Source organism: Schistocerca americana, chromosome X, assembly GCF_021461395.2.
Source record: "Schistocerca americana isolate TAMUIC-IGC-003095 chromosome X, iqSchAmer2.1, whole genome shotgun sequence".
Taxonomy (NCBI): domain Eukaryota; kingdom Metazoa; phylum Arthropoda; class Insecta; order Orthoptera; family Acrididae; genus Schistocerca; species Schistocerca americana.
The window spans coordinates 95,461,958-95,488,675 of NC_060130.1; the positions used below are offsets into that span (position 1 = coordinate 95,461,958).

The following is a 26,718-nucleotide window of genomic DNA, read 5'->3' on the forward strand; positions in this document are numbered from 1 at the left end:
ACAATTGGAGAGTGGTGGCTGGCAGTGATTGGCTGTAAGCTGCAGTTGATAAAGCCAGCTATCTGCCTGTGGTGTTTCTCATGCCAATCACTCTGGCAAGTCACTGAACACCACATTTTAACTGAGTGTATTTTATATTGTGATAAGTTGGCAGAAGCAAATTTAGGAGGGACTGAGGGAGTATGCCCTTTAGTTCAGCTGATCGACGAGTTGTGTGTGTTAAAGCTTATTTAGAAAATTTTGTGAAGTATCTGTATTCTGGCCAAAGATTTTGAGGACTTCAATATGGTTTTCTTTACAGCTTATGTTTTACTAATTATGTGACCTTCTTCCACACTTCTCTCTTAAAATTTTAGTATGAGCACTAAAGACCGTGATGTTTGTGCCCACACCACCATGTCAAATCAATCAAAAATGTGATAGTAATAAGAAAACCAGTATTATAGACAGAACATTAATTTAGTTTTAACAGAACGAAGTACAGGTTAATGTGGAATTTGACCCACAGTGCAACTTCCCCTTTTTAAATACAAAAAGTTTTGATAGATCTCAAAGTTACATGTGAGGTAGCAGAAAAATTCCTAAGATCAAGTGGGGAGCATACCACAAATGTTAGAATTTATAGTCTGCTGTGTTCCCACTAATCTAGCAGGAGAGGTGCCATAAGGAAACAGGAGAATATAATAATAGAGCAAAGAAACACACGAACTGAACAGCTATTCAATTAATTTTAATGCAAAAGCAGTAAGAGAACTGGGCAGAGAATAATATGAAAGGTGTAAACATTTAAGCTAAAAAGTCATTTTTCTGATTTAATGAGGAATCATATGCTGAACAGAAGCTTTTTGTGGTAAAGTTTAGAAATACTTGAAGTTGATGGATAGGAATAACTGTATAAATTTACAGTTCTCATATGCCAGTTATGAGACAGGTGAAATACCCTCAGACTTCAAGAAGAATATAATAATTCCAATCCCAAAGAAAGCAGGTGTTGACAGATGTGAAAATTACCAAACTATCAGTTAATAAGTCACAGCTGCAAAATACTAACGCGAATTCTTTACAGATGAATGGAAAAACTGGTAGAAGCCGACCTCGGGGAAGATCAGTTTGGATTCCGTAGAAATGTTGGAACACGTGAGGCAATACTGACCCTACGGCTTATCTTAGAAGAAAGATTAAGGAAAGGCAAACCTACGTTTCTAGCATTTGTAGACTTAGAGAAAGCTTTTGACAATGTTGATTGGAATACTCTCTTTCAAATTCTGAAGGTGGCAGGGGTAAAATACAGGGAGTGAAAGGCTATTTACAATTTGTACAGAAACCAGATGGCAGTTATAAGAGTCGAGGGGCATGAAAGGGAAGCTGTGGTTGGGAAGGGAGTGAGACAGGGTTGTAGTCTCTCCCCGATGTTATTCAATCTGTATATTGAGCAAGCAGTAAAGGAAACAAAAGAAAAATTCGGAGTAGGTATTAAAGTTCATGGAGAAGAAGTAAAAACTTTGAGGTTCGCCGATGACATTGTAATTCTGTCAGAGACAGCAAAGGACTTGGAAGTGCAGTTAACATCGAGTATAGATTTAAATGTCAGGAAGTCGTTTCTGAAAGTATTTGTATGGAGTGTAGCCATGTATGGAAGTGAAACGTGAACGATAAATACTTTAGACAAGAAGAGAATAGAAGCTTTCGAAATGTGGTGCTACAGAAGAATGCTGAAGATTAGATGGGTAGATCATATAACTAATGAGGAGGTATTGAATAGAATTGGGGAGAAGAGGAGCTTGTGGTACAACTTGACTAGAAGAAGGGATCGGTTGATAGGACATGTTCTTAGACATCGAGGGATCACCAATTTAGTATTGGAGGGCAGCGTGGAGGGTAAAAATCATAGAGGGAGACCAAGAGATGAATACACTAAGCAGATTCAGAAGGATGTAGGCTGCAGTAGGTACTGGGAGATGATGAAGCTTGCACAGGATAGAGTAGCATGGAGAGCTGCATCAAACCAGTCTCAGGACTGAAGACCACAACAACAACAACAATATGCCAGTTTTATGTAACTGAAACTTCTTAGGAGAATGACATTCAGAGTGAACTAAAAAAATGCAATATTTTTTTACAGTTAAAAATAACACTGTCTTCTAAAGAATAATGATGTAGCTAAATGTGCATATAGTGCTTGCATTTAAGGCACATCAGGGCCTAGAAGAAATCTGCAGTGTATCCTTTCTGCTGTAACAGGCTACTTTAAAAAAAAGGAACACTTTTTGATTATAAAATGTATTGTCACAATTGGTATGTGAGCCATCTGTACAGGGATGTCTTGCAAAGTGTAAAACCAATCATGCACTGGGTGTTATATCCCAGAGAGCCCCTGATCTGAATGAGTCATTGCCAGCACCCGGTTTCTGGCCTTTCTGTGGGCTGAAGGGAAGGGAAGCCTCACATGCCCTTATAGTAATGTTCCCCCTTTACACCAGTTTTCATTGTTCACAACTGTGCTGTGAACTCCATGTATATGCTGTGAAGTATGTGTCGGCCTAGTCTGGGAATCTGGGCATTGGGTACTATGCCAGGTAGTGACTGAGTTGGTGAGGAGAATCTTGGATCTGAATCATTAGCATGTAGGCCAAGTTTGCCCAATATATATTGTGCTCTAGGAAAATGGTTAAACCATTGATCTTCATAAAACACACTGAAAACAAATTTGGTGCTGTGTGTTGGGACCCTTGCTATTCGTGTTGTATATTAATGATCTTGCAGACAATATTGATAGTGACCTCAGACATTTTGCAGGTGATGCAGTTACATATAATAAAGTTCTGTCGGAACTGTGCTGGCCCCGGGGTAGTGTCTAGCACGGTATGCGCTTTGATTTGCTCCAATTTAGTGAATTGATCCCCTTTGTACCCGCCTGGAAGCAAGAGTGGTTAGAGTGCAAATGACTCTGGCAATCACTGTTTGCAACATCTACTTCCCTCCACATAGGCCACTTCCTTCTGTTGAACTGTCTATCTTAATATAGCAACTTACACCCGTGTTTCTCCTCCTAGGGGACTTCATGCCCACCACCCACAGTGGGGGAGTGTCATGCTGCCGCCGCTGCCAAGCAGACAGGCCCCCACGTTGGGCGTTCCACAGGGCCAGTTGGCCTTTATATATGTCTGCAGTGCACTTTGACACCTCCCTTTCAAATTGTGTTGATGTGGTCGTGCAAAATGTCTCTACCACTATTCTTCATGCTGCTGGCACTGCTGTCCCACTAGCCACATGTCTCCCCCATTGTCGACTGGTACTGCGGTGGACCAAAGATGTAGCAGTCACTGTCCAGGACCACCGACAGGTGATGCAGCGATTTAAACGACACCCTTCAAAGACCAATCTCCTTGCTTTTAAGTGCCTCCTTGCTAAGGTTCGTTACCTTACTAAGCAGAGTAAAAAGGAATGCTGGGAGTGCCATGTTTCCTCTCTGGGGACGTATGCCTCTTGATCACAGGTTTGGTTCAAACTCCATAGGCTTCTGGGCCACCATCATCAGTCAACTGTCTAAGGTCTTAACCTCCAAGGTGCTCTGTGTCCTGATCCATTGGTCCTTGCAGAACATCTTGAAATACACTTTGCGACAGTATTGGCATCGTCTTCCTATCCTGTTACCTTTCTCTGGCAGAAACGCCGAATTGAACTGCCCCCCTCTGTTTCAACCCACACCATGGTGAACCTTATAATGAATCCTTCACTGAATGGGAATTCTTGCAGGCTCGTACCTCTTCAAGTGACGCAGCCCCAGGCCCAGATTCCATCCACAACCAGATGATCCAACACTTGGACGTTCCCCAGAGGCAATATCTCCTCAGGGTCTCCAACCATGTTTGGCTCATGGGTGCTTTCCTGTTGCAATGGCAAGACAGTGCAGTTATCCCCGTCTTTAAGCCCAGGAAGAACCCAAAGTCTCTCGACAGCTACAGCCTGATTAGCCTGATGAATATACTATGTAAACTGCTCGAGAGGGTGGTTAGCTTGAGAATATATTGGGTACTCGAATCTCGGGGCCTTTTGTCCCTGTATCAGTGTGGCTTCCGGGAAGGATGATCTCCAACTGACCATTTACTCAGATTGCAAACAGCAATCCAACAGGCCTTCACTAACTGCCAGCACCGTGTCGCGGTCTTCTTTGACTTACACAAGGCATACGACATGGCTTGGCGCCATCACATTTTAGTTACCCTCCATGACCGGGGCTTCCGTGGCCCCCTTCTGATTTATATTTGTGAGTTTTTTTCTCACTGGCTCTTCCGGGTTCGATTTGGCACTTCACTCAGTGCCTATCAGATTCAGAAGAATGGTATCCCACAGGGTTCTGTGTTAAGTGTCATACTCTTCCTCATAGCCATCAACGGGCTTGTAACCTCTGTTGGGCCTGTGGTTACCCCGGCATCGTATGTCGATGATTTTTGCATCAGGTGCAGCTCCCACCCAGTAGCATCAGCTGAGCGCCGGCTCCAAGGTGCCATCCCATGGGCCTCTGCATGGGTCATCTCCCATGGCTTCCAGTTTTCTCCCTCCAAAATGCGGGTTATGCATTTCTGTCGTTGACCCACAGTACACCCTGATCCAGACCTTTATTTAAGCAACTAGCTCTTCGATGTAGTAGCACAGCCCCATGTCTTGGTCCTTATTTTTGATAAAAAGCTAACAAGGCTGTCCCATATTCACCATCTAAAGACTACATGCATGTGGAAGCTTAATGCTCTCCACCTCCTGGCCTACACATCTTGGGGTGCAGACCGTACCAATCTGCTCCATCTTTACTGTGCTCCGGTCTTGTCCAGACTAGATTAGGGTAGTCAAGCTTACCGCTCAGCCGCTCCTTCCACTCTGAAAATACTTGAGCCTGTTCATCATTGTGGGGTGCGTCTCACTATTTGTGCCTTTTACACTAGTCTCATAAACAGTCTCCTCACAGAAGTGGGGATTCCCACTCTGCAAATATGACAGAGCCAACTCCTGGTTTCTTACGCAATCACCATTCATCAATTCCCTGACCATTCTGTGTACCCTGTCGTCTTTGCAAATGAGTGATGTCTCCCTCCTGACAACTGCACATGGGGGGGGGATTGCCGATTGAGATGCGTCTCACTTCCCCCCGTCGGGATCTCCACTCAATGGAATGTGCCCCATGTATTTCCTCCCACGTACACCCTGTGGATGGCCCCTAGACCACAGATTAGGACTGACCTATTCCATGGTCCTAAGGTCTCTTGTCACCCCTATGGTTTTCCAGTGTATTGTACGTGCCATCCTTGCAGAATTCCATGGTGCCACCATCTTCTACACTGATGGTTCTAAGACAATAGATAAGATGGGATACACTTTCACATCTCCTACTGGTTTAGAACACCATTTATTCCTGGTATCATGTAGTGTGTTCACAGCAGAGCTCCTGGCCATTCACAGAGCCCTCCATTTTGTTTCTCAGACCTCCCTCCATAGTGTTTTAATTTGTACCAACTCAATGAGCAGCCTGTGGGCTATCAACCATTCCTAATCTCAGCATCCTTTGGTCTCTGCTATCCATGACCTTCCCTCTGCCCTTGGCCATGATGCCTGCTCAGTTGTCTTTCTCTGGGTCCCAACTCGTGTGGGCACCCCAGGGAATGAACTGGCTGGCCATTTGGCTAGAGAAGCAGATACTTATCCTCCATTCCCTTCTGTGATGCCAGCTGCAGAGATGCAAATCTCTGTCACATCTCTCTTTCCCCAAAAGTGGAATGACATCTGGTGTGCTACTGCTCACAGTAACAAACTCCGCACAATCAAGCAGTCTACTGCAGTTTTGGAGCTCCTTCTGCTGCTGCTCTCAGAAGGTGTCCACTGTTTTATGCCATCTATGCATTGGTCATACCAGGCTCACCAATTGTTTCCTCCTGCTTAATGAACCATCCCCTCAATGTGGTTGTGGAGCCAGACTGACGGTATCCCACATATTGGTGGAATGCCCCCTTCTTTTGCCCCTTCATGCTAAGTATAGTCTTCCAGATTCCTTCATTTTAATATTAGCAGACGATTCACAAATGGTTGAATTGGTCCTCAGTTTCCTCTGTGAAAGTGGTTTTTATTTCCGGAATTAAGATTTTGCTTTATTCATGGAGCAGGGACAGGGTGGTTGTGGTTCGTACCTTTCTTCATGTCTTCTCAGTCTGGCACCCCATGACCACTCCCTCATGGACAGGCCACTCTCTTTTTTTTCAGTTTTTAGAGTTGGCCTCACCTTTTATGCCTTTTACTGTGTGTGTTTTAACTTCATTATTTTATAATTTGACTCCCCTGACTGGATTCGTCCACTTTTAGTGGACCCTCTTTCTTCTGTGAGTAACTTCAGAATCGCGGGACTGATGACCTCGCCATTTGGTCCCATAAACCCTCTCAGTTAATTAATTGATCAGTCAATCAGTCAGCCAGTTGTGTTCACTGAGAAGTGGACTCTGTAGATAGTTGGCAGGATTTTAGATTTTAGCAACAGTAAACCTTGTCGAGACTGAGTAGAGGATGTTTGATTCCCCATTTGGTGAGATATACAAGTTACAGGGTGAGACTGGTGCTGACCATTTAAGGTCATGTTTCATGGAAGGATGGTAAATATAGAAGACAAAGACCATAAAAATTAAACACAAGATCTTTATTCTGTGTTATGCTGACAGCTGTATACATACTAGCTTGACCAGATACTCTGTTACCAAGAGAGGTGGTGCAGTGGTGAGACACTTGGGAGGACAATAGTTCAAATTTTTGTTTTGCCAACCAGATTTAGCTGTACTGTGATTTTGCCAAATCACACAAGGCAAATGCCAGAATAGGTCCTTTGAAAGATTACGGCCAAATTTGTTCCCCCAGTATGAGCTAGTGCTCCATCTCTAATAATCTTTTCAGGATGATAAACCCTAATCTTCCTTTTCTTTTCAAAGACACCCTTTAATAAACTGTAGAACATTGGCCAGCAGAAAGGTACCATACAGTTGACAAACCAGAATAACTCGAAAAATAAGCTTCACACGAAAAAATGTGTAGAATCCAAAGTTGATTATTTTCGAGGGGGACATCTGCTGCTGCTAAAATTTGCCTGCCAACCCAGCCCCCTGGGGGTGGGGCGGGAGGCAACTTTAAAATTTCAAATGGGAACCCCCATTTTTCATTGCAGAATCAGATTCTACATAATAAACTAAGTACATTTTCTCTTAAACAATTTTTTGATTCTTGACAGTTGGCACTGTAATTCAATAAAATCCATTTTTTCGTTTTTCCATGGAAAATGATTATGGATAAATAAAATAAATACTTATTTACTTCATAAATTTTGATTCACTAAAACTAAAACTCTCCCCCTCTTCCTGGAGGGTGGGGTTTGAGAGAGAGAAATTTAGAGATTTACAAATGTTGACCCAAATATAAATTTTTTCCTCAGATTCGGATAAGTTTTGTTTGTTTCATGGTCATGAGGCCGCACAACTTTTGATTATTAAACAATTCATCTGACTAGCTAACTAACTAACCAAACATTCTACTTACTAATGAGTGAACTCGTTAACTAAAAAACTAACTGACTCATGAACCAAATTTTTTGTTAGATTCGGAGTAATCACTCTTGTTTGCTGAGAAGTCTCACGACTGGGGTACTTGCTTAATTTGAGTCTTTTAGTTTCGGGTGGAAAAATGTAGAAAATGACATTCATAAATTTATTGACTTAAATCATTGTTCACACCATTATTTTATTTTGGAATATCGCAGCACTGTATCTTTTACCTGTCTGAGCATTCAGACAGCAATACATCGTTCATACAGATTGTCTTTTGGGCGACTTATGTTTGATTACCTTGTGTGCCTGCATTCGCAGCTTTTGCTCACTACCAGTCGCATTTGACACAGAGTTAGTATTGCTAGGTGGAATTACGCAGAGCGGGCCACTCACTCATAGAAATTCTTACCCTGCCTTTCTCGACGCCCCTGATCTTTCCTGAATTATCTTTCTGTGGAAGAAAAAATTGAGATGGTGTACATTTATGGAGAAAGTGGGAGAAATTTGGATGATGCAGTCGCGCTTTATGCGCAGCATTTTCCTGGCCAAGTACGATCACAGTCCTCTTTTGTTCGAGTTATTAAACAATTTACTGCAGAAGGTAGTGTGAACCAGACAAAAAGAACCCGTGCAGCTACTGTTTGTGGAGAAAACAATCAAGTGGAAGTCCTTGCTGCTGTGGCTCACAACCCACATGCGAGCACAAGAGAAATATCAAGGCAATCAGAAATTTCACGCATGATTGTTTGGAAAATCCTGAAGCTTCACAAATTTCATCCAAACCATGTATCCATGCATCAGGAACTACATGGCAATGACTTCCAAAATCATCTAATGTTGTGTCACTGGGCAGTTCAGCGGATGAAAACAAACCAAAACTTTTTTGCCAGAGTACTTTTCTCCAATCAGGCAACATTCACAAACCATGGCCAAGTTAATCGCCATAACATGCATTACTGGAGTGAACAGAACCCACACTGGATTCGAGAAGTCAACCGTCAGCGACCTTGGTGTGGTATAATTAGCGATAAACTGATCAGTCCATATTTTATTGATGGTAATTTGAATGGCAACAAATATCGGAACCTACTTGAAAATGAACTCCCAGATCGAGTTGAAGACCTGAGCATCGAACTTAAACAAAACATGTGGTTTCAACGTGATGATTGTCCAGTGCATTATTTATTAGTAGCACGCAATGTACTAGATCAACTTTACCATGGTCGCTGGATCAGCAGGGCAGGTCCTGTGAATTGGCCAGCCAGATCGCCTGGCCTTACCTCGCCAGATTTTTTCTTATGGGGTTATCTAAAAGATATCGTTTATCAGGAAATGCCTACCACTTGCGAAAACATGAGGCAAAGAATAAGAGATTCTTGTGCTGCAATTACACCAGACATGTTATCAAGGTGTGTGCAGGGATTTACAGCACGAGTCTTTAAATGCATCGAAGTTGGAGGTCATCACTTTAGACATTTGAGTTCATAAAACGGTGAGATGCAAGGGATTTCTGGACAACAAGCAGGCCGAAAGTGAGAGGCGAGGGTACTCGCTGGAAACAAGCACCCCAAAATTCATTTCCCGTGCAAGTATTTTCAAATAATCAACAATAAAACGAAACCAGTGGTTCCTTTTCAGGACCACCAAATCTTAAATGGGAATACGTTCATCATTAGTTAGTGAGTGGATTAATCTTTACCTCAGTTAGTCTGTGAGTTAATGAGTTCACTCGTTAGTAAGTAGGATGTTTGGTTAGTTTGTTAGCTAGTCAGATGATTTGTTTGGTAAGTAAAAGTTGTGTGGCCTCATGACCATGAAACAAATGAAACTTATCCGAATCTGCGGAAAAAAATTAATATTTGGGTCAACATTTCTAAAACTCTAATTCTTCTCTCTCAAACCCCGCCCTACAAGGAGAGAGGGAGAGTTTTAGTTTTAGCAAATCAAAATTTACAAAGTAAATAAGTATTTTTTATTTATCAGTAACCATTTTCCACACAAAAATGAGAACATGGATTCTCTTGAATTACAGTGTCAACTACCAAGAATCAAAACAAATAAAAGACAAAATGTACGTAGTTTTTTTATGTAGAATCTGATTGTGCAATGAACAATGGGGGTTCCCATTTGAAATTTTAAAGTTGCCTTCTGCTCATCCCCAGGGGGCTGGGGTGACAGGCAAATTTTAGGAGCAGCAGATGTCCCCCTCGAAAATAATCAACTTTGGATTCTACACATTTTTTCATGTGAAGCTTATTTTTCGAGTTATTCTGGTTTGTCAACTTAAAATTTACACCCCGTATATGCACTTTTTCAAATCTGCATGGTGTTGTATGTGTAATTGTGTACCATATCCACCCATTTGCTGATGGAGAATCATTAATGGTAGACGTGTGGATGTGACACATCCCCATTTTCTTCACCAGATCTGTGCATTGCAGGATATCCTGTGTGATTGTCTTCATTTGTGAATGACACATGCAAAGAGAAGTCAGAATCTACTACCAATCGGCAAAGGATTTACATTGAGAATAAACGCCTTCTTTTGCTGCTTGCACTCAGAAATTGAATGAATGCAGTCTTTCGCCCTTTAAATCTCCAAGCTTACTATGAACTTCCAGAATGCTGGAGTAGCTTGGATCAGCAACTTCTATTAATCAGTAGAACGAAAAGCTACTCCAGGTTGCAATTTTTTTTCTTTTTATTCATTTGATGATTAGTTTTGGGCTGAGACCCATTTTCAAATCATCATAATGTAATTGAATGTGGCATTTCTAGAGATGTCAGAAATGTGCATTGAACATTTACAGTGCATACAAATATTATGATTTGAAAATGGATTCAGCGCGAAACTAGTCATCAAATGAATAAAAAGAAAAAAATTTGCAACTTGGACTTGCTTTTTGTTCTTACTGACACCTGTAATTGTTGACTGATGTTCCATGAAATTACCAAAAAAATACGCTTTTCATCCCAAGCAATGGTTGTAATCACTTTTTGCCTTCAGTAAGATACTCACTTATATATTTGTTTTGGCAAATTTAAATGAAACACTGCAGTGACTGTTCTTTGACTGCAGGTTTGTTTAAAATATTATCGACTCATCACCTGTAACTACGTGGGAAAACAAATCATCCGAACTTGTTGATTGTATTTCAGGAACACTCATCGTCTTGACGTTCATTGCTCTCTCTAAGCATTTTGTTACCCACCTTGAACACAGTTTGCAGTATCTGAGCTTTTCTGTGACAATTTTGTAGAGAGTGATGTGTCCAACATCAGGAAATTAATGTGTTGGAGGACTAATTGAGAATCAGATTGCAGTTTTTGATCTATTTGTTGCACTATTTCACCAGTCTGGTTATTGAGTGAGCCACTCCTGTCTTAGTCATGTACATTTGTACAGCTGCTTTAAAAGTCACCATAATCTTACGTTTCCTTCACTCATTACCATAGGTCCATGCACTAGGCACAACCCCTGGCTAACCTGAGTAGCTTGAGATCCTTTTGCTCACGCACAACTGATGCTGGCAACAATTTTTGAAGCTATTGTTGTTTTCTATCACCCACAGTCAAAGGACTATTGAATCAGATTGAAAACGTCTATGGATCTTTGTTTGGAACTGCCAGAATTGAAGCTATAAATAAACAGCTCTTATTTTTTAAAGATATCTTGCAGAATCTTGGAGAAAATAATCTTAAACCATTTATTTTTAACTTGATGTTACTGTGTAGTTTTTGTATGCTAGCTGTTACATAATACTGTACCACAATATAAAACACTTGTTAACTAAAGTTTCTGATTTTCCAGGAACGTGCTCAGTTGGAAGAAAAAGTGAAAAGAACACTTTCAACTTTTGCTCGCATTAAACTTGATCTGAGCGGATATGAAGATGAGTGTCGCAGACTGCAAAATATTTTACAGAAATGCACTAGTACACTTTGGGCACCTGTTAAAACTGAAATAAATAAGGTATTCTGAAGTATGCTGTTATTTCTTTGCTTTCTCTGTTAACAAAACTGAATTTCAGATTATGTTTGGTCAGTTATTGTTAATTCAGAAGGTTATTTCAGTAATGTTTTGTCATGTTTATCATAAAATGATATCAATTTAGGAAAATCAATATTGTTGAGAAGAGTTCCAAAGAATGGAGTATAAACGGTTGTCTATGGAAAGCTGTTAGAAAACTTCTTGCCAAGGTCTGGAAAAAGGTAATCATACTTCGCTTCAATCAAAAAAGTTCAGTGCGTATACAGGTGCATCTTTTTACTTTATGTAGGATGACATGGGCAGCTAATGTATACAGTTTTGACAGATGGTGCCATGCGACATAGTTCACAAGGAATTAGCATGCTATATCTGTTATATCTATGGGTGGGATGTAGCAATTGCGAAGTAAACTGCAGCTGTCATGAGGGCAGTAGGTAAACTGACAGGTCATTTCATGTGGGATTTCCGGATGAGTGGCTATTTCTAGGTTGTGTATGGCATGAAGAACACCACAGACTGTGGCTGTGAATTATTTCACTGCTGCCTCTAGAATAATACCAGTACTAATAAACTTATCCACGTCTAAAGACCCACTCTGTTGGTGGAATAATACAACTACATACAATGATAAATGTAGGAGCCACCCATTTCTTGAAAAATGCCTTCAGCAACCATGACAAACCATGTACACTAACAGAACTGGACCAGCACTATTGAAAGACTACCAGTTTTTATTAAATAAATACAGTTTGAATAATGGTCTGGGATTTTAACACATATGATTAAAAAAACTCATGCAGGCAAAAAGTAATCTGAAACACAGTATGTATAGTGACAGTGTGGGATAAGATACCAAAATAGCTATCTGTAGGTGTATAATTGAGTTTAGTAGTTAGTTGAGAATAATATTGATTTTGGCTCATTAATTGTGATGATACACAAATAAATTACAAAGTCCCCCAACAAATAACAAAGGACACGACCTAAAAGCAAGTGAATTTATAGACTAGTTTGATGTATAGTGCTTTTAGTAGGGATAAGCGTAATACACTTTTCATTCACTGAAAAAAATCTGCATATGCGTATGAGAGACAATGTCCAATATCTGCCTATATATTTACATTGAAACTGGCAAATGTCAAAGGTATCAGCATGTAAGCACAAGTTGTGTGACATGTTCACATCTGTAGTTCTAGTAGTATCAGCATTGTTACAGTGGGGCATAAATATCTGATAATATTGAAAATAATCTTCAAAAACAAGAATGTACCCTATGAAACTGTGGCTATGCAAGATGCAGATATGCTGCAATACTGCCCAACTTCTCTTGGCAGTTACAGAAACTCGTGATCCATATGAAGACCTCTCAAGCTGCATTGTATAAGGATACTTCTTTTCTTGTTCTCCTGTATTGTATTCGTCACTAAAACAGAAAAAATCCGGTTGAAGCTCGAACTAAAAGTTATCTCTTACCACCGTGTTGTTAACTTCTGCTTACTCAAGTGTGTTGTAATGCCACATTCCATAAATCACCTCCATTGTGAATTCTGTTTCTTTCGAAATACACAAACTGCTGCATTTTGTGTCACAGACCGTGCTTGTATGTAGCAGTGTCTTGCACAGTAGTAGTAAAAACTGGTGCAGAAGGTTGATTGACATTAAATCTTTATTTTTGGTATGGAAACTTACCACACTAAGCTGAAGAGTATGGGGCAGTGCAGTTAAAAACAGAATTGGAGTGGAGTGAAGTGCCAAAGTAAGCACACGGGATAAAAAATTTAGCTTCCCCAGGAGACATTATGCGAATACCGTGTAACACCGCTCCTAGCTTCGATAATGCTCCAAATACCACTTGGAAGAGTATCGACAGTTTTCTTCATATATGCTATCGGTAAAAGGTAAAGATAAAGTTCTGCGTTCTGGCCCTAGACGGCGCAAGTGCGACCCACTGACTGTCTCGTCATTCTCTGCCGATGGCGCCATTGAATGCACTGTGGAGGGGCATACGGTCAGCACGCTGCTTTTCCCGTTATTGTCTGGTTTCTTATTCTTGGAGATACTGCTAATCGTGCTTTCGGTCAACTACTGCATAGTTTCTATACTGTTTGACCTGTTGAAGATATGCAGCTTTACGTGTCTCTTCTGTTGCATACAGTTCTCTTATCAGCGTTCACTTGTAAACTGATCGAGGTGGACCTGCATTCACATAGAGCAGCAATTCCTGTTTGGTTTGAAACCAATTATCTGTGGTAAGGTGTGACAGTTGTCTCGGGTTTTTGTTGACTAGGATCTTTTTAAGACTACCATTCTTACGCCATTAAGTCCCATAGTGCTCATAGCCATTTGAGCCATTCTTACGCCGAGATACTCATCTGCGAGTGGCATGCCACCTCTTGTATACGAGTTGAATAGTCCTTGTCAATACACCAACAAATCGGACAGCTTCGTACGCAGTGTTGTCATTGGCAGTTCCAAATGGGATAGCTCCTTTCTGCCATTCTGTAGCTTTGATCTAGCGTATTGTGCCGACGCCAACAACCGACTAGTACATATGCCCCACTTCGCTGTGGAGACCTGTGTCGGCGATGGAGGGTTGTGTGACTGCCTGGTACCAGATCTAGACCATTTTATTGTCCTTGTATGTGCCCAACCTATCATTAGTTCCTGATGTGTTTTGCCAGCCAATCAGGATCACCAATTATTTTTACAGTGGTCTTATATTCACAAGTAACTGAATTAGCCATACTTATATGGAAATTTGTAAAATCCTCTTTTGCTCAGATGAAGGGTGAAACATTTCGTGGCATTTGTTCCAAAGGACACTAGAAGTGTTGAGGAGCCATATTGACCCATAATCATTTAGCCTGTCTCCAGCTCAAGATTTGGCAAAGCATATAACAGTATATCAGATGTGCTCAACGGGATCAACGTTAGAATATTTGGAGTGCCAAGCATCCTCATATCTACAGTGTTTACTGCACTGAAAAAATTTGCGAGTAATGAACTGGGTAGCTAGGTGCATTGTACTGAAAGTACTGATTGGCCGTGGGGTGCTGTAGTGACCCAGTTACCCTTGATGGAACAGTATGTTCCTGCACTATTTACCACTGTAAACCAATTGTATAAATATCAGGGTACCTCATTTCATACCGTATAAATGTCTTCTACACAAGAAACCTCCATCACCGGTCGGTGTGATGCCCTATTGGCAAGTTGGGTGCATTGCATCATATGGCTTACAACGAACCCTGCTCTGCAGAACTTAAGGATGAGGTAGATAAAGTAACATAACATATTAAATACTTGGGGGAAATGAATGAAAGTGCAGGAGGAAGTTGCCATAGGTCTCCCAGTCATGTACAGAAAGTTTGGTGTCACATGGCATGTCAGCACAACTGTAATGCTGAATGGGGTTGGCTCTGTAACAGGAGGCAGTTAAAGGAACGGGAAAAGATAGTGTGTGTCAATCAGTGAGCAGTTACGGTATACTGTGCTGGTGTTCTTCATTACAACATATACAGGAAACAATGTTTTGATCATTTCACATGGGGAAAAATCATCAGGGGAGAGGGAGAGTATGACAAGAGTGGCCGAGGAGTTTGGTATTGCTCATAGCATTGTTTTTGTTCGTTGGTAGCATTCCGAATCGTGGGCACTACTGTCCAAAAGGAGAAGTAGTGGTCAGTCACGGTCTGCTACAGTAGCAGATGACCGCTGCAAGAAGGGACCTAGACCAGAGAGTGGGTGCAGTTGGAACTACGTTTAACAGGACTGCAAGGCATGCAATATCATGCTCCACAGTGACAAAGTAACTACATGAAGATGATCTCTTCACCAGACAATCAGTACAATGTGATCCAATGAGACCCACACACTGGTGACACTGTTTGCAGTGGTGCCATGAGCATAGGGAGTAGTCCAACAGGGAGTGGGGTTGCATGCTCCTCTCAGATGAGAGTTGATTCAATCTGAATAGTGACTCTGGATGTACCCTCACATGGTGAGAGGTAGGAATGCGTAATGAAGCCAGGAACATTGTCGAAAATTATCATTTTGGTGGTCCAGGTTTTATGGTGATGGAGGGGGGGGGGGGGTGCGCCATTAATGTTGCGTGGGCGCACTGACATCTTGACCTTTGAACAGAGTACACTGCCTAGTGAACCTTATTGTGGCACAGTACTCCTTCCCCATGTCCATCTCTTTGGGGGTGCATTTGGCCCTGACTTCATTTTTACAGATAACTATGTGCATGTGGAGGAGCTCTTGGAACAAGAGGATATTTAGCAAATGGACTGGCCTGCCCATTCTCTCCACTTAAATCCCATCGAGCATATGTGGGATGCTGTGCAGAGATGTATTACAGCATGTCCACATGCACCAAAGACCATCCAGTAGTTGTAAAGTGTGTTGGTAGAGGAAGGGAATGTCCTACCACAAGAACTCCTTATTAACCTTGTGGCCAGCATGAGAGCATGCAATTATGCCTGTGGTGACCACACACCCTATTAAGAACCATTTCTCACCTTTTGTAATGTCCAGGGGACCATCATAAACTGCAGTGAATTCATTGCAATTTTTGTCTTTAATAAAAGTGCCAATTCTATTTGTCTCATTGTATATTTCTTTTAGTTACCTTCTGCGGTATACTGTAGGAAATTTTTGTATGTATTGTCCAAATTTCATCGAACTGTGTTCTTGACAGTGACTCATTGTGTGAAAGTTAGTTTCGTCCTTCAATTTTGCACACCATTGTACTTCTAACATGGAATTAATGTATTATACCAACTGGTCTTGTGACTTATCAATCCGTGCAGCCTTTTTCCATAATTTAAACCTCCAGTATTGCTGGTAGGTGTCCATGCTAATTTCTGTGCTGTCTGATGTATGCTGGGATGGGTTTTGAACCAGATAATGAGGTGGTGGTTGTGGATAATTTTGCTGATTACCAGTTGTCCTGCACTGAACTGGTAGGTGATTTGCTGAACTTGTGAAATATTATGAGCTGCGCAGGATTAGCCGAGCGGTCTCAGGCACTGCAGTCGTGGACTGTTTTGTGGCTGATCCCAGCGGAGGTTCGAGTCCTCCCTCAGGCATGGGTGTGTGTGTTTGTCCTTAGGATACTTTAGGTTAAGTAGTGTGTAAGCTTAGGGACTGATAACCTTAGCAGTTAAGTCCCATAAGATTTTAAAAAAAAATTATGACATAATAACACAAAATTTTGATTATACATTCATAATTTAATATTGGTTAGTCTTTGTATACTACTACTATGAAACCAATGATTAACTATTGATAATTGAGGAGCATTTTTTCAAAACTCGATATATGCAGAAAATTTCAAAATTGAGTTAGACATGGTAATGGCATATTGTTGGCCTTTTACATCAACCCCTGAACCAAGTTTTAGCAAAAGTTGACTACTGCTGCATGTATGAACACTCCATATCACAAGGTTTTAGTAAAACATGATATATGCATACCTACAGTTACAGCAAAAGTCAACAAATGCAATATAATTACTCCTTGTTGTCTCCAGTCTCTTGTTGCATCAAGCAGTTAACTATAATGGAGTATAGTGGTTGCTGTGAGCATTGTTACTTGCCGCCGTAACAATGTTTACTGGTGGGAGTAGGGTTGCAACCAGACCACAGTGTCGGTGTCACACCTGTAGTTTAGTTTTATACAAATATTCACTTGACACTCAGATGTACATCTACAAAGAAGTTTCGCAAGTGGAAGTAGAATGGATGATGATTCTTGTGATTCTGGAAACGCCATACAGATCAAAGAATGTTCCAGTGGAAGAAAATCCAAATTCAAGAAAAGCTTACATCAACCTGAAATGCAAAGCAAGAAGTGTATAAAAGAAATTATCATTAAATGCAATCATGGATTTGAGGTTTCTCCTTCTAAAGCTAAAGGAATTAAAAAATGCAGAGCTACTGATCTCTGCTATGAAGTCATTTACCAACTTCATCAACCCATGACATCATTAAATAAAATAGATCAAGATAAATTTCTGTTCAAATTTCTTACTATTTCTTCACCTCGGTGCAGAGTAATGGACACCCAGAATGCAACAAGGAAGAAAACAGTGACAGTTAAGTGCTATTAGAAAGAGAATGATGAAATAGTGTGTCTTTCTGCTGCCACTTTCCAATAAATAAGTGGTATGTCAAAGGCAAGCAGGTTCCATGAAGGAAGGTGGTTTCCAAAGGAAAGGAAAGGAGGCAACACAATAGGAAGGGTTCATAAGGAAGTAACTATTGCCATTAAGGATGATATTAAAAAAAAAAGGAAAAAAAATTGCACGGAGAGCCACCATGTGTCAGTAAGTGATACATACTCTGGAGATTCAGTACAAGTTGAGATCCTGGGATGAAAGCAACCACCCCATCCAACAGGACTCAGTGGCAGATTTAACAATTTTGCACCCTCAGGCACATCATAATATATGCACGTCTAGCACCCCTCCCCCCCCCCCCCCCAAAAAAAAAAAAGTTTTAAATAATAACTATTACCTGATCACCTCACAATTGCCGTTTTGGGTGGGAGTGCTGTGAACTGTTTACGTACTCTGCTATTCATTGTTCTGAAAGATGAGTCAGCGGTCTAGTCGTGCTCAATCAAAATGTAATATGGTTCGTGAACTGTACTTAGTGTATGGCAGCAGATAAAACAGACTTAAATCTGCATTGTATTAACACATTCTTCTGTCGAAAGACAACAGGAATGAACACAAGTAAAATAACTTTTCTTTTATAGCCCAAAAATTCAGCAGAGCATGTAGGAGACAACGGATTTTTGTTACACATACACTTTTAATATGTTCTTTTACATGGAACCGTTGAAAATGAAAATAAAAAAAATTGTGTTACAGTCTAAAAATTTAAATGAATGTGTCATAAATTAGAAATTAATAAGTACTTTTACATAGATGTGTTCAAAAATAAAATTAAACTGTTGTTTTATGATCTAATAACTTGAATGTGTAGCAGATAAAATAACACATTCGGTATTAATGTGTGAATCTATAGGAAACCGTAAGAAATGAAATAGAGATTTTAGTGCATGAACTAATAACTAAATACAGAGGATCAAACACAGAACTGGATTTGCTATTACATAGTTTTACCGACTAGTGTGGAAAAAGTCGAATTTGTTTTATAATCTAATAGTTAATGTGTAAAGCATTAAGGTCTGTGAGATGCTGCATAATAATTGTACGCAATACCTTTAATCCATGTAAGGGCTGAACAGTTTTGTACTGCAGCTACTGCACTCACCATAGCTCTTTCTAATGGTATTAGCAAAACTTTTACGTATTTATCGACAGAACTGAACTATGTTATTTATTAACAGTTTTTCATCTGAGCGTACTCTCTGTTAACGTATATTACCGCGATAACTATACATTTTAGCAGACGCCAAGAATACGCAGCTGTTGTAATATACTACAGTATCAGATGACTTGACTGTACAGAGCCGAGTGGCCTGGTTCGTTCGGGTATTGTCGGGCACCATTGGTCACATTTGCACGTAAACAAGGTTTAGTTCCATGTTCTGCCACCGGCAATTGTAAAATAAACAGGTAATATGTAGTTTGTAAATCCAATGACTGTGCTCCAAGTTATAATAAAAATCACATTATAATCTTAAATTTTTAAAACTAATATGAATAAGTAAACAAACTTGCCAGTCAGCAAAGATTGCATCTGGCTTTGACGGCAAAAAACTCGTTGATCATATCTTCAGAGTTCAGATGGTTATCAGTTAGGAGGTCGGATTTGATGTGAAGAATGGACAAGATGTTCAATGTCTCCTCAGACAATGTAGAACGTAGGTACGATTTCAGTCTTTTACGAGCCGAAAACAAGCATTCTGCTGAACAATTAGTAAGTGCCATACATAGAAATATTCTAAGAACAATGTCAACATTCGGAAACACGGAATATAACCCCTCTTTTCGTAAAAATTTAACCATTTGGACAGGTATATCGCTGATCTCAGAAGATTTCAAAAGTTCTGCGAAATCTACACATTCACTAGGGAAGGAAAGCTCTAAATCTGTGTCGTATGACACTTGGAGTTTTGCTGCACGTTCAGCAGTATCGTCGTGTGAACTGTTCTTAAGGTTACTGAAAAGTGTGGAGGAGTCCAACAGTGTTCTATAGCTTTCCTTCCTCCTCACTAATTCGGTGTAAGAGTTTTTGAGTACTGGGAGAGATGTTTCAAATTTAAACTTTCCCCTTCCAGTCAGAAAAACTTCAGAGTCCGCTTCTTCGTCATCATGAAGTTTGTGTTTTCGTGATCTTTTATAGGTGCATTCATAGTCTATATCAGTCACAATCTCCATGGATTTATTTTCATAATAGTCCAACATGCCACAAACAGATGCGATAAATCCTACAAGTGATTCGTATAATTCATGCTCTACTTCAGTATCAGTATTTATACTTTGCAATTACAGATTTACACTATTAAATCTCTGGAGTATGTCCTTCCAAACCGTCGTCATGAATACTGTTTCTAGTCTGCTGAGTTGATTCAATAAAGCTGAAGCCACATTTTGCACAAATGGTTTTTCAAACATATTATTGGCAATATGTATGAGGGCATTGATAATGCCCTCCCAGTTTTCATATAGACTTACACACGCTTCCTCTCCTGCTGATCAACGTGTTTTTGATAAACTTTTTACCATTTTGCTTCCTGGTTTCGTGAAAGAAAGAAGTTTATCCCAGCGCTGTGTAGAAGCAGAGGAAAAAATTATAAAGGTTTTGCAGTACATTGAAAAATGAGCATGCTTCCCGACAACAGCTTGCTGCACTAGTGCTGACTAAATTCAAAGAATGTGCTGGACAAGGCACATAATGTGCTTTCGAATTTCGTTCTCTAATGCGTGCCTGCAAACGTGTGTAAGTTCCTGACACATTGCTTGCGTTGTTATGTGACTGGCCTCAGTAATATCAATGGAATTTGTAGACAGGACTTTTAGTACAGCCTCAGCTAAGTTTTCGGACTTGTGTCTCGGGTTTGGTAAAAACAGAAGGAAATGTTCAACAGGTTCACCATTCTCATTCACATATCTTAATATGAAAGATAATTGATCAATATGTTAAATGTCTGCAATAGAATCTACTATTATAGAGAAATATTTGGCCCATTTTATTCCACTTATAATTCTTTTTATTCATTCAGAAAGAAGCTCTATTATTTCATCACAGATTGTTGAAGAAAGATAACTTGTATGTCACTGCCCTAGATTTCAATATCGTTCAATGTGCTGTGAGAAAAGGATCAAACTTGGCTATAAGTTCAAGAGACATCATAAATTGACCATTATGTAATGAATGGAATCCTTCAACATGTCCATGACTTTTTAGCATCTTCACTAGTGCAAACACCCTTTTCAACACACTGCGCCAGTACATTTTTTCTGTCTCAACATATGACTCTAAGTGATTATCTGTTGTTCCAAGTGACTTTTTTTCTTGTTAACAGTGATAACTCAGAATTTTTGTGTTCAAGTGAATTCTCATGATGAGATAAAATATTAGTAATATTTTTCCAGTTTGTAATACCATTAGTAGCAATAGCGGCCTTACCTCCGAACAATTTACATGGTACACAAAAAACAGCACCGGTGCTACAGGAGTATACTAGAAAATGACGCAAAGTTGATTCACCATTTAAAAGTTTATGGTAAAATACATTTTTGTTCAAATATCTGATTTGATCACCTATTGATCTTCTTGAATTAGAAAAATCACAGTTACAATTTTGATTAATGCCACATTGTAAGAGAATGTTGATTGTTGATTCATTGACACACCATTCTGCAGGATCATGACTAATGAGGTTATTTCCTTTTGTAATATCTGACTCGACGCTTAGTTTTTCGTGAAACTTGAAATCGGGAACAATTTTTCTTCATTTTTAACTTTTGTTTCATCTGTATTTACTTCTTTTACAACAGCTGCAGTGACAGAAATATCATCTGCACTACTTGAACTCGAAGTGGAACTACCGAATTTTTTTGTGAAAAATGTAGCTACTCTGCCAAGCATTTTTAGAACATTATCTTCTCGTTCTCACCTTTCTTTTGATAATTTCTGAAATGCTGCCCCACTTAATTTAGCACGTTTGCTTCTTTCACTGTTATTCATGTTAAGGCACATAAAAAATTGTCAACCAACAGTCAAAACAAAAAAAAAATTTGTAAAAGAAAAGAAAGAAAGAATTACTGTATCCAGTTCCAATCATACTAAACCGCACATTGAGCACAAAGCTTTTTACTTTAAACACGGCACACAAGCACAAATATTTTTCCTTTAAACATGGAACGGAACTGACCGACTCGGATTACTCGATCTAGCTGTGCTATGAAAGAACAATAATGCAAAATAATTTAATTTCATTCTCGACTGTTTCTCTGTTATCTGTGAACAGTAGAAGCACACCTGCCAGCTGGAATTTGTCTCGTAAAGAAAACGGACAGTCCCTGTTTTGGCTTCTGTTTCGTGCGTCACCAGAATTTTTAGCTGGGACGCAAATATGTTCTGAATATTCTTGACACTGTCTTTCTAATTTAAAAAGCAAATGTTTGCAATTTCTTGCAGTGAGGTGTGCTGGATCGACTCGTATCTCACATATTCTTATAACATTTTAGCGGTTTCTGTGGGCAGAGAAGGCAGACTACAAAGTTTAAGTAGTCTTGTTGGCAGTTGATGTGGTGTGCTGTCATTTGTGTGAACACTGCTTTTTGCTTTTATGTCTACATGCAAAATACACCTTTTGTTCCAACATAAAATAAAAATAACCTTTCCTCGAAGAAAAAAAGCTTAGTTAAAAAGTTTAATATAAAATTTGCAACGCCAAGTGCTGTTAGATTGCACAGAGTGGAAACTTTGATATCGTGCAGGCTGCAGCACAATAAATGAGACAAACAAAAGTTGGTTTCTTCTTCTTTTTTCACCGAAAAAGTAACTAAGTAAGTAAATAAATAAAATTTTTGAACTGTTGTGAAGTGTATTTCACACATTATCAGATATTCTACTTATGTTCTTTTTTATAAACATGCATTTCAAAATCTAAAACATTCCCAGTATCAACAGGTTTCGTGAAACGGGTGCCATTAAATCAAAGCTCAGATACTGAAAACCACAGAGCTTTCACATTAATTACAGTAATGGAGGGTTGACTTGATACTTCCCCGTAATTTCTACAAGAAATTTAAGTAGAGTCGGGTTTTTCATACTGAGGTCCACACATGTAAGAAACTGCCGATTAGTTATCACAGCTTTTCAAGGGTCCCGGTATTTCCACAGGGGAAATATGGTAGAGTTAAATAGAAGCCGACAACATTCTTGGAATAATAACATTTCAAACACTGTATTGTAGATTGCCATCCTGACAGCTTACTTCAAAATATTTTGAACAATCATGAAGATGATACCAGACAGAAACCCAATGTTAAATTTCCATTCAGTCACCAAGTAACATGTAGAATTCCAAGCTTGTATTGTTGAATTTCGTTCTTAAGGCTTATTCAAACTAGCAAGTTGCTTAACAATATTAAAAATTTTTGTCTTTTGTAAGCGCAGTTATTTTAAAACATAAGAGGTTAAAATGATTACAGAGCAAAAAAATGCCGCCCCCCCTTAAGGTGCCGCCCCTAGGCCCGTGCCACTGACAGTAGTAACATCTACACTTTTACCAAAATAGAATATGGTATGCAAAGAAAAGAATAAAGATGTGTGTCCCGTGTTAAAGTATTTTGATATTCCAGATGATACAAAGGAGTTTTACGAAGATGTTGTAAACGAATAATGTATACATGTAAAAGGGGAAAACTGGACAACAACAGTGTGATTGTAACATGCAATACTTTTTGTATTGTTCATTTCTTATTTCATGTAGTTTTGATGATGATAATAATATAAGCTACACATTTGTAACAGTTATCACTGTGATTATTGTATTGTGCCACTGTATTTCTATTATTATTGTTTGTATTCTCAATAAAGTCAAAGGCCATAAATTAAAAAAAAAAAAATGCTTAGTAAGATACAACAATGCAGGCATTTAATAACTACTGCAGCACATAAAAAAATTAGCTGTGGGGAAAAAATAGACAGAATTAAAGAAGGCAGGATAACTGATACCAACAGTAATTGTAAGTATTTATTGACTTTTGAAAAAAAGCTGGAAAAATCACACCTTAATATACTGTTATAAAAGTTAAATTTTAATATATTTCAGTACAATGCTGTATTAATGTAAGTGAGATCTAGTAGTCATATGAAAATACAAATGCTCCGGCATATCTATCTAGCAGAAAACAGAGACTCATTTTATGAAAAACTGTATCTGTTGCGTTTATCAAGTTTTGAAAAAATGTTCCGTAATAGTGCAATATGTACCTAATAATTTGCCGTATTGAAACTAACTTTTACATCAAATTATTTTCGTTATTAATGTTTGTAAATGACTGATCTCCTCCTGAGGGAACAATTCTCCAAAAATATATGACCATGGTCTTCAACCACAAAAGTTGGCGATGTACTATGACTTATAGGTTGGCACCTTTTTCATGCCTTATCATGCAATGCATAAAGTGATTTGCAGTCACTAGTAGTAGGTCATAGCTAGACATTGGTACAGTGTAGTTTGTGGCTAGTATGCACAGTTAGCAGTTAAGTGCAGTAAAATATTGCACCAATGCATAAAGTGATTTGCAGTCACTAGCAGTTAGTCATAGCTAGACACTGGTGCAGTGTAGTTGATGGATAGTATGCACAGTAAGCAGTTAACTGCGGTAAAATGTTGCTCCACCAAGAATGGGGACAGAAAGAGTAGTCCGACATGTAACAGACAACGGACCTACAGGAAATAGAGGTACAGGAAGACCAAGGAAAAGGTGACTTTTATGAGGACGGAACAGACTATAAGTCTACTCCTTGAAGAAGAAGAAGAAGAAGAAGAAGAAAATATTGCACACTGGTGAATCGAGATGTCAGTTTGATATGTTTACTGTATTAATTCATCTCAGTTATGTAATTGCCTCAGATGCAAGGTTGTTTTGAGGTTAAACCTATGTTGTAATTGCTTGCTCCACGAGTCCATCAAGCATTGAGACTAATGGTATGGTGAACTGAAGCTACATGTTTTATATGAGCTACAAAGATACCGTAATGTGTTAACTGCTCACTACTTATGTGTATGTACTACAGTTAGAAAGGGCAAAGTTTTTCTTTTCCACTTAGATCAGTCGAGAAATGTTATGGAAAGTTGATGTTAATTAGTTCTGGACAATATATTGACATGATTTGTAACAAAATTTGTCAGTATTACTTGAAAACTTTGTTTCCTTCCTTTCATGTCATTTTTCAATGTCACATTGTTAATCAAAGAGTGAATGTAGGCAGGAATAATGTTTGTGCAGCAATGTTAATGTGACTTAATTGAAGTATAAATGAAATGCCATCAGCAGACAGAAAAAGTGAATATTTAATTGTTTATTGCTAATTGAATTATTTTGATTACAAACAGTGGTGTGCTATGGGCAAGATGGTATGGCAAAAGCACACTGCTTGCATGTTCTCACAGATAGAAGGGTAGTTGAAACAATCTTGGCAACAGGTGGATCCACTACAGAAGTTCCACTGGGAAGTTCTTACATGTCCTCTATACAGTCTTGATCTCTCCACATGCTGTTTCCATTATTTTTGGATCCCGAAAAAAGACATTTGTGGCTGCCAATGTGTTTCGTAGGTAGGAAGAAGTGCATGCCAGGGTGCATTTATGGTTCTGTAGACAACCACAAATAGTTTTTTCAGAATGTGTTGACCTTCTTGTGTCTCAGTGGGATAGATGTATTAACAGTTATGGCAATTATCTTTGAAATAATAAACAGTTTATGTACTTTTCCATCTGTCTAATTTTCATTTGACTATCTCTTATAACTGAAATAATCTGCTGTCATGGCACCTACCTCAAAATGAAGGAAATAATCAAAAATATTTTTTATGATTTTTCAGATGGCATTTGATCTTAAGGAAATTGAGATGAATAACACAGCCATGTTTCGTCAGTGGCAAGCACATCACAATATCTTATGTGAAATTCTGGATGATGTAAGAATTTTTAACACACAAGCTATTAAAGGGGGTGAAAAGATATGCCAGCTATGCAAAATTTGCAAACAGCTGAATGCAGAAAGACTGGAATTGGTTAATCACTTCCTGGGGATAATTGATAAAGGTATGTTTAACAATGATAAGGATCTACCTGACAACAAAGCTGAGGAGTGTGTTCTTTTTGTTACTGTGTACTACAAAGATTGAATTTATATTGTTATTTCCTCTTTTGTAATTTGCTATCCTCTCAATATATTTCTTTGCTGTTATTTGAAGAGTCATCATCTCATCTTCCTTTTTGTTGTGCAGATCGAAATACATCTCTTGGAAAGAAAAAATGAGAGAGTGAATTGAAGTTTTTTCACTATTGTGGTGAACCATCAAAATGGTCATCAGATGAACCACTGTGTTAAGTTATTAAAGCAAAATATAAATTTCATTTTCACTGCATGAATGGTAGTCATTTGTCTAATGAAATAGAAATAAGACTTAAAGTGGAATGATTTTAGTGAAAAATCTGTTGAATGTAAGTTACTTTCAGTACAAAAGATCCAGTGGACCTCTACAGTATTCTCTAATAACTATAACTTATTTATTTTTAAAAATTTTATTGTTTTCATAATTTATCTGTTGTTAAATTTTGTTGTTTTTATGTTTTATATAGAATATTTTATGTTAATGTTAATTGTTTGATGATGATTTTTGTAATTGACTGTTTTGTAATTGACTAAAATAAGTGTTTGATTTGAGACAAGTAAAGCTGTTTTTATGCAATTTGTATTGTTTTATGTAAAAAGCGCAATTTATACCACATATTGTACTTTTTTTATATTTAATAAATGCTTCATTTATTTCAGTTCGTTGTGGCCTTTATTTCTACTTTGTTGTTAGATTACAGAGAATTTTGTATTCAACCATGACATATGCTAACTGCCTTACAGTGCTCACTGTATGTTTTAACCCCTTCAAATAATAGTTCAGGATGATGCTATTCCACAGAGTGCTTCAGTTTTCA

The 26,718-nt window shown here is 38.8% G+C and overlaps 1 protein-coding gene across 1 annotated transcript in view; it reads left to right on the plus strand.

Annotated features, from left to right (window-relative positions):
• LOC124555371 overlaps nt 1-26,477 on the plus strand; it is a 74,491-nt gene extending 48,014 nt beyond the window's left edge. The window contains exons 6-8 of the mRNA XM_047129260.1: nt 11,383-11,544; nt 25,605-25,827; nt 26,013-26,477. Of these exons, the coding sequence (XP_046985216.1) occupies nt 11,383-11,544; nt 25,605-25,827; nt 26,013-26,044 (417 nt within the window). The 3' untranslated portion in view covers nt 26,045-26,477. The remainder of the gene's footprint in view (nt 1-11,382; nt 11,545-25,604; nt 25,828-26,012) is intronic.
• Nucleotides 26,478-26,718: the final 241 nt, after the last annotated feature.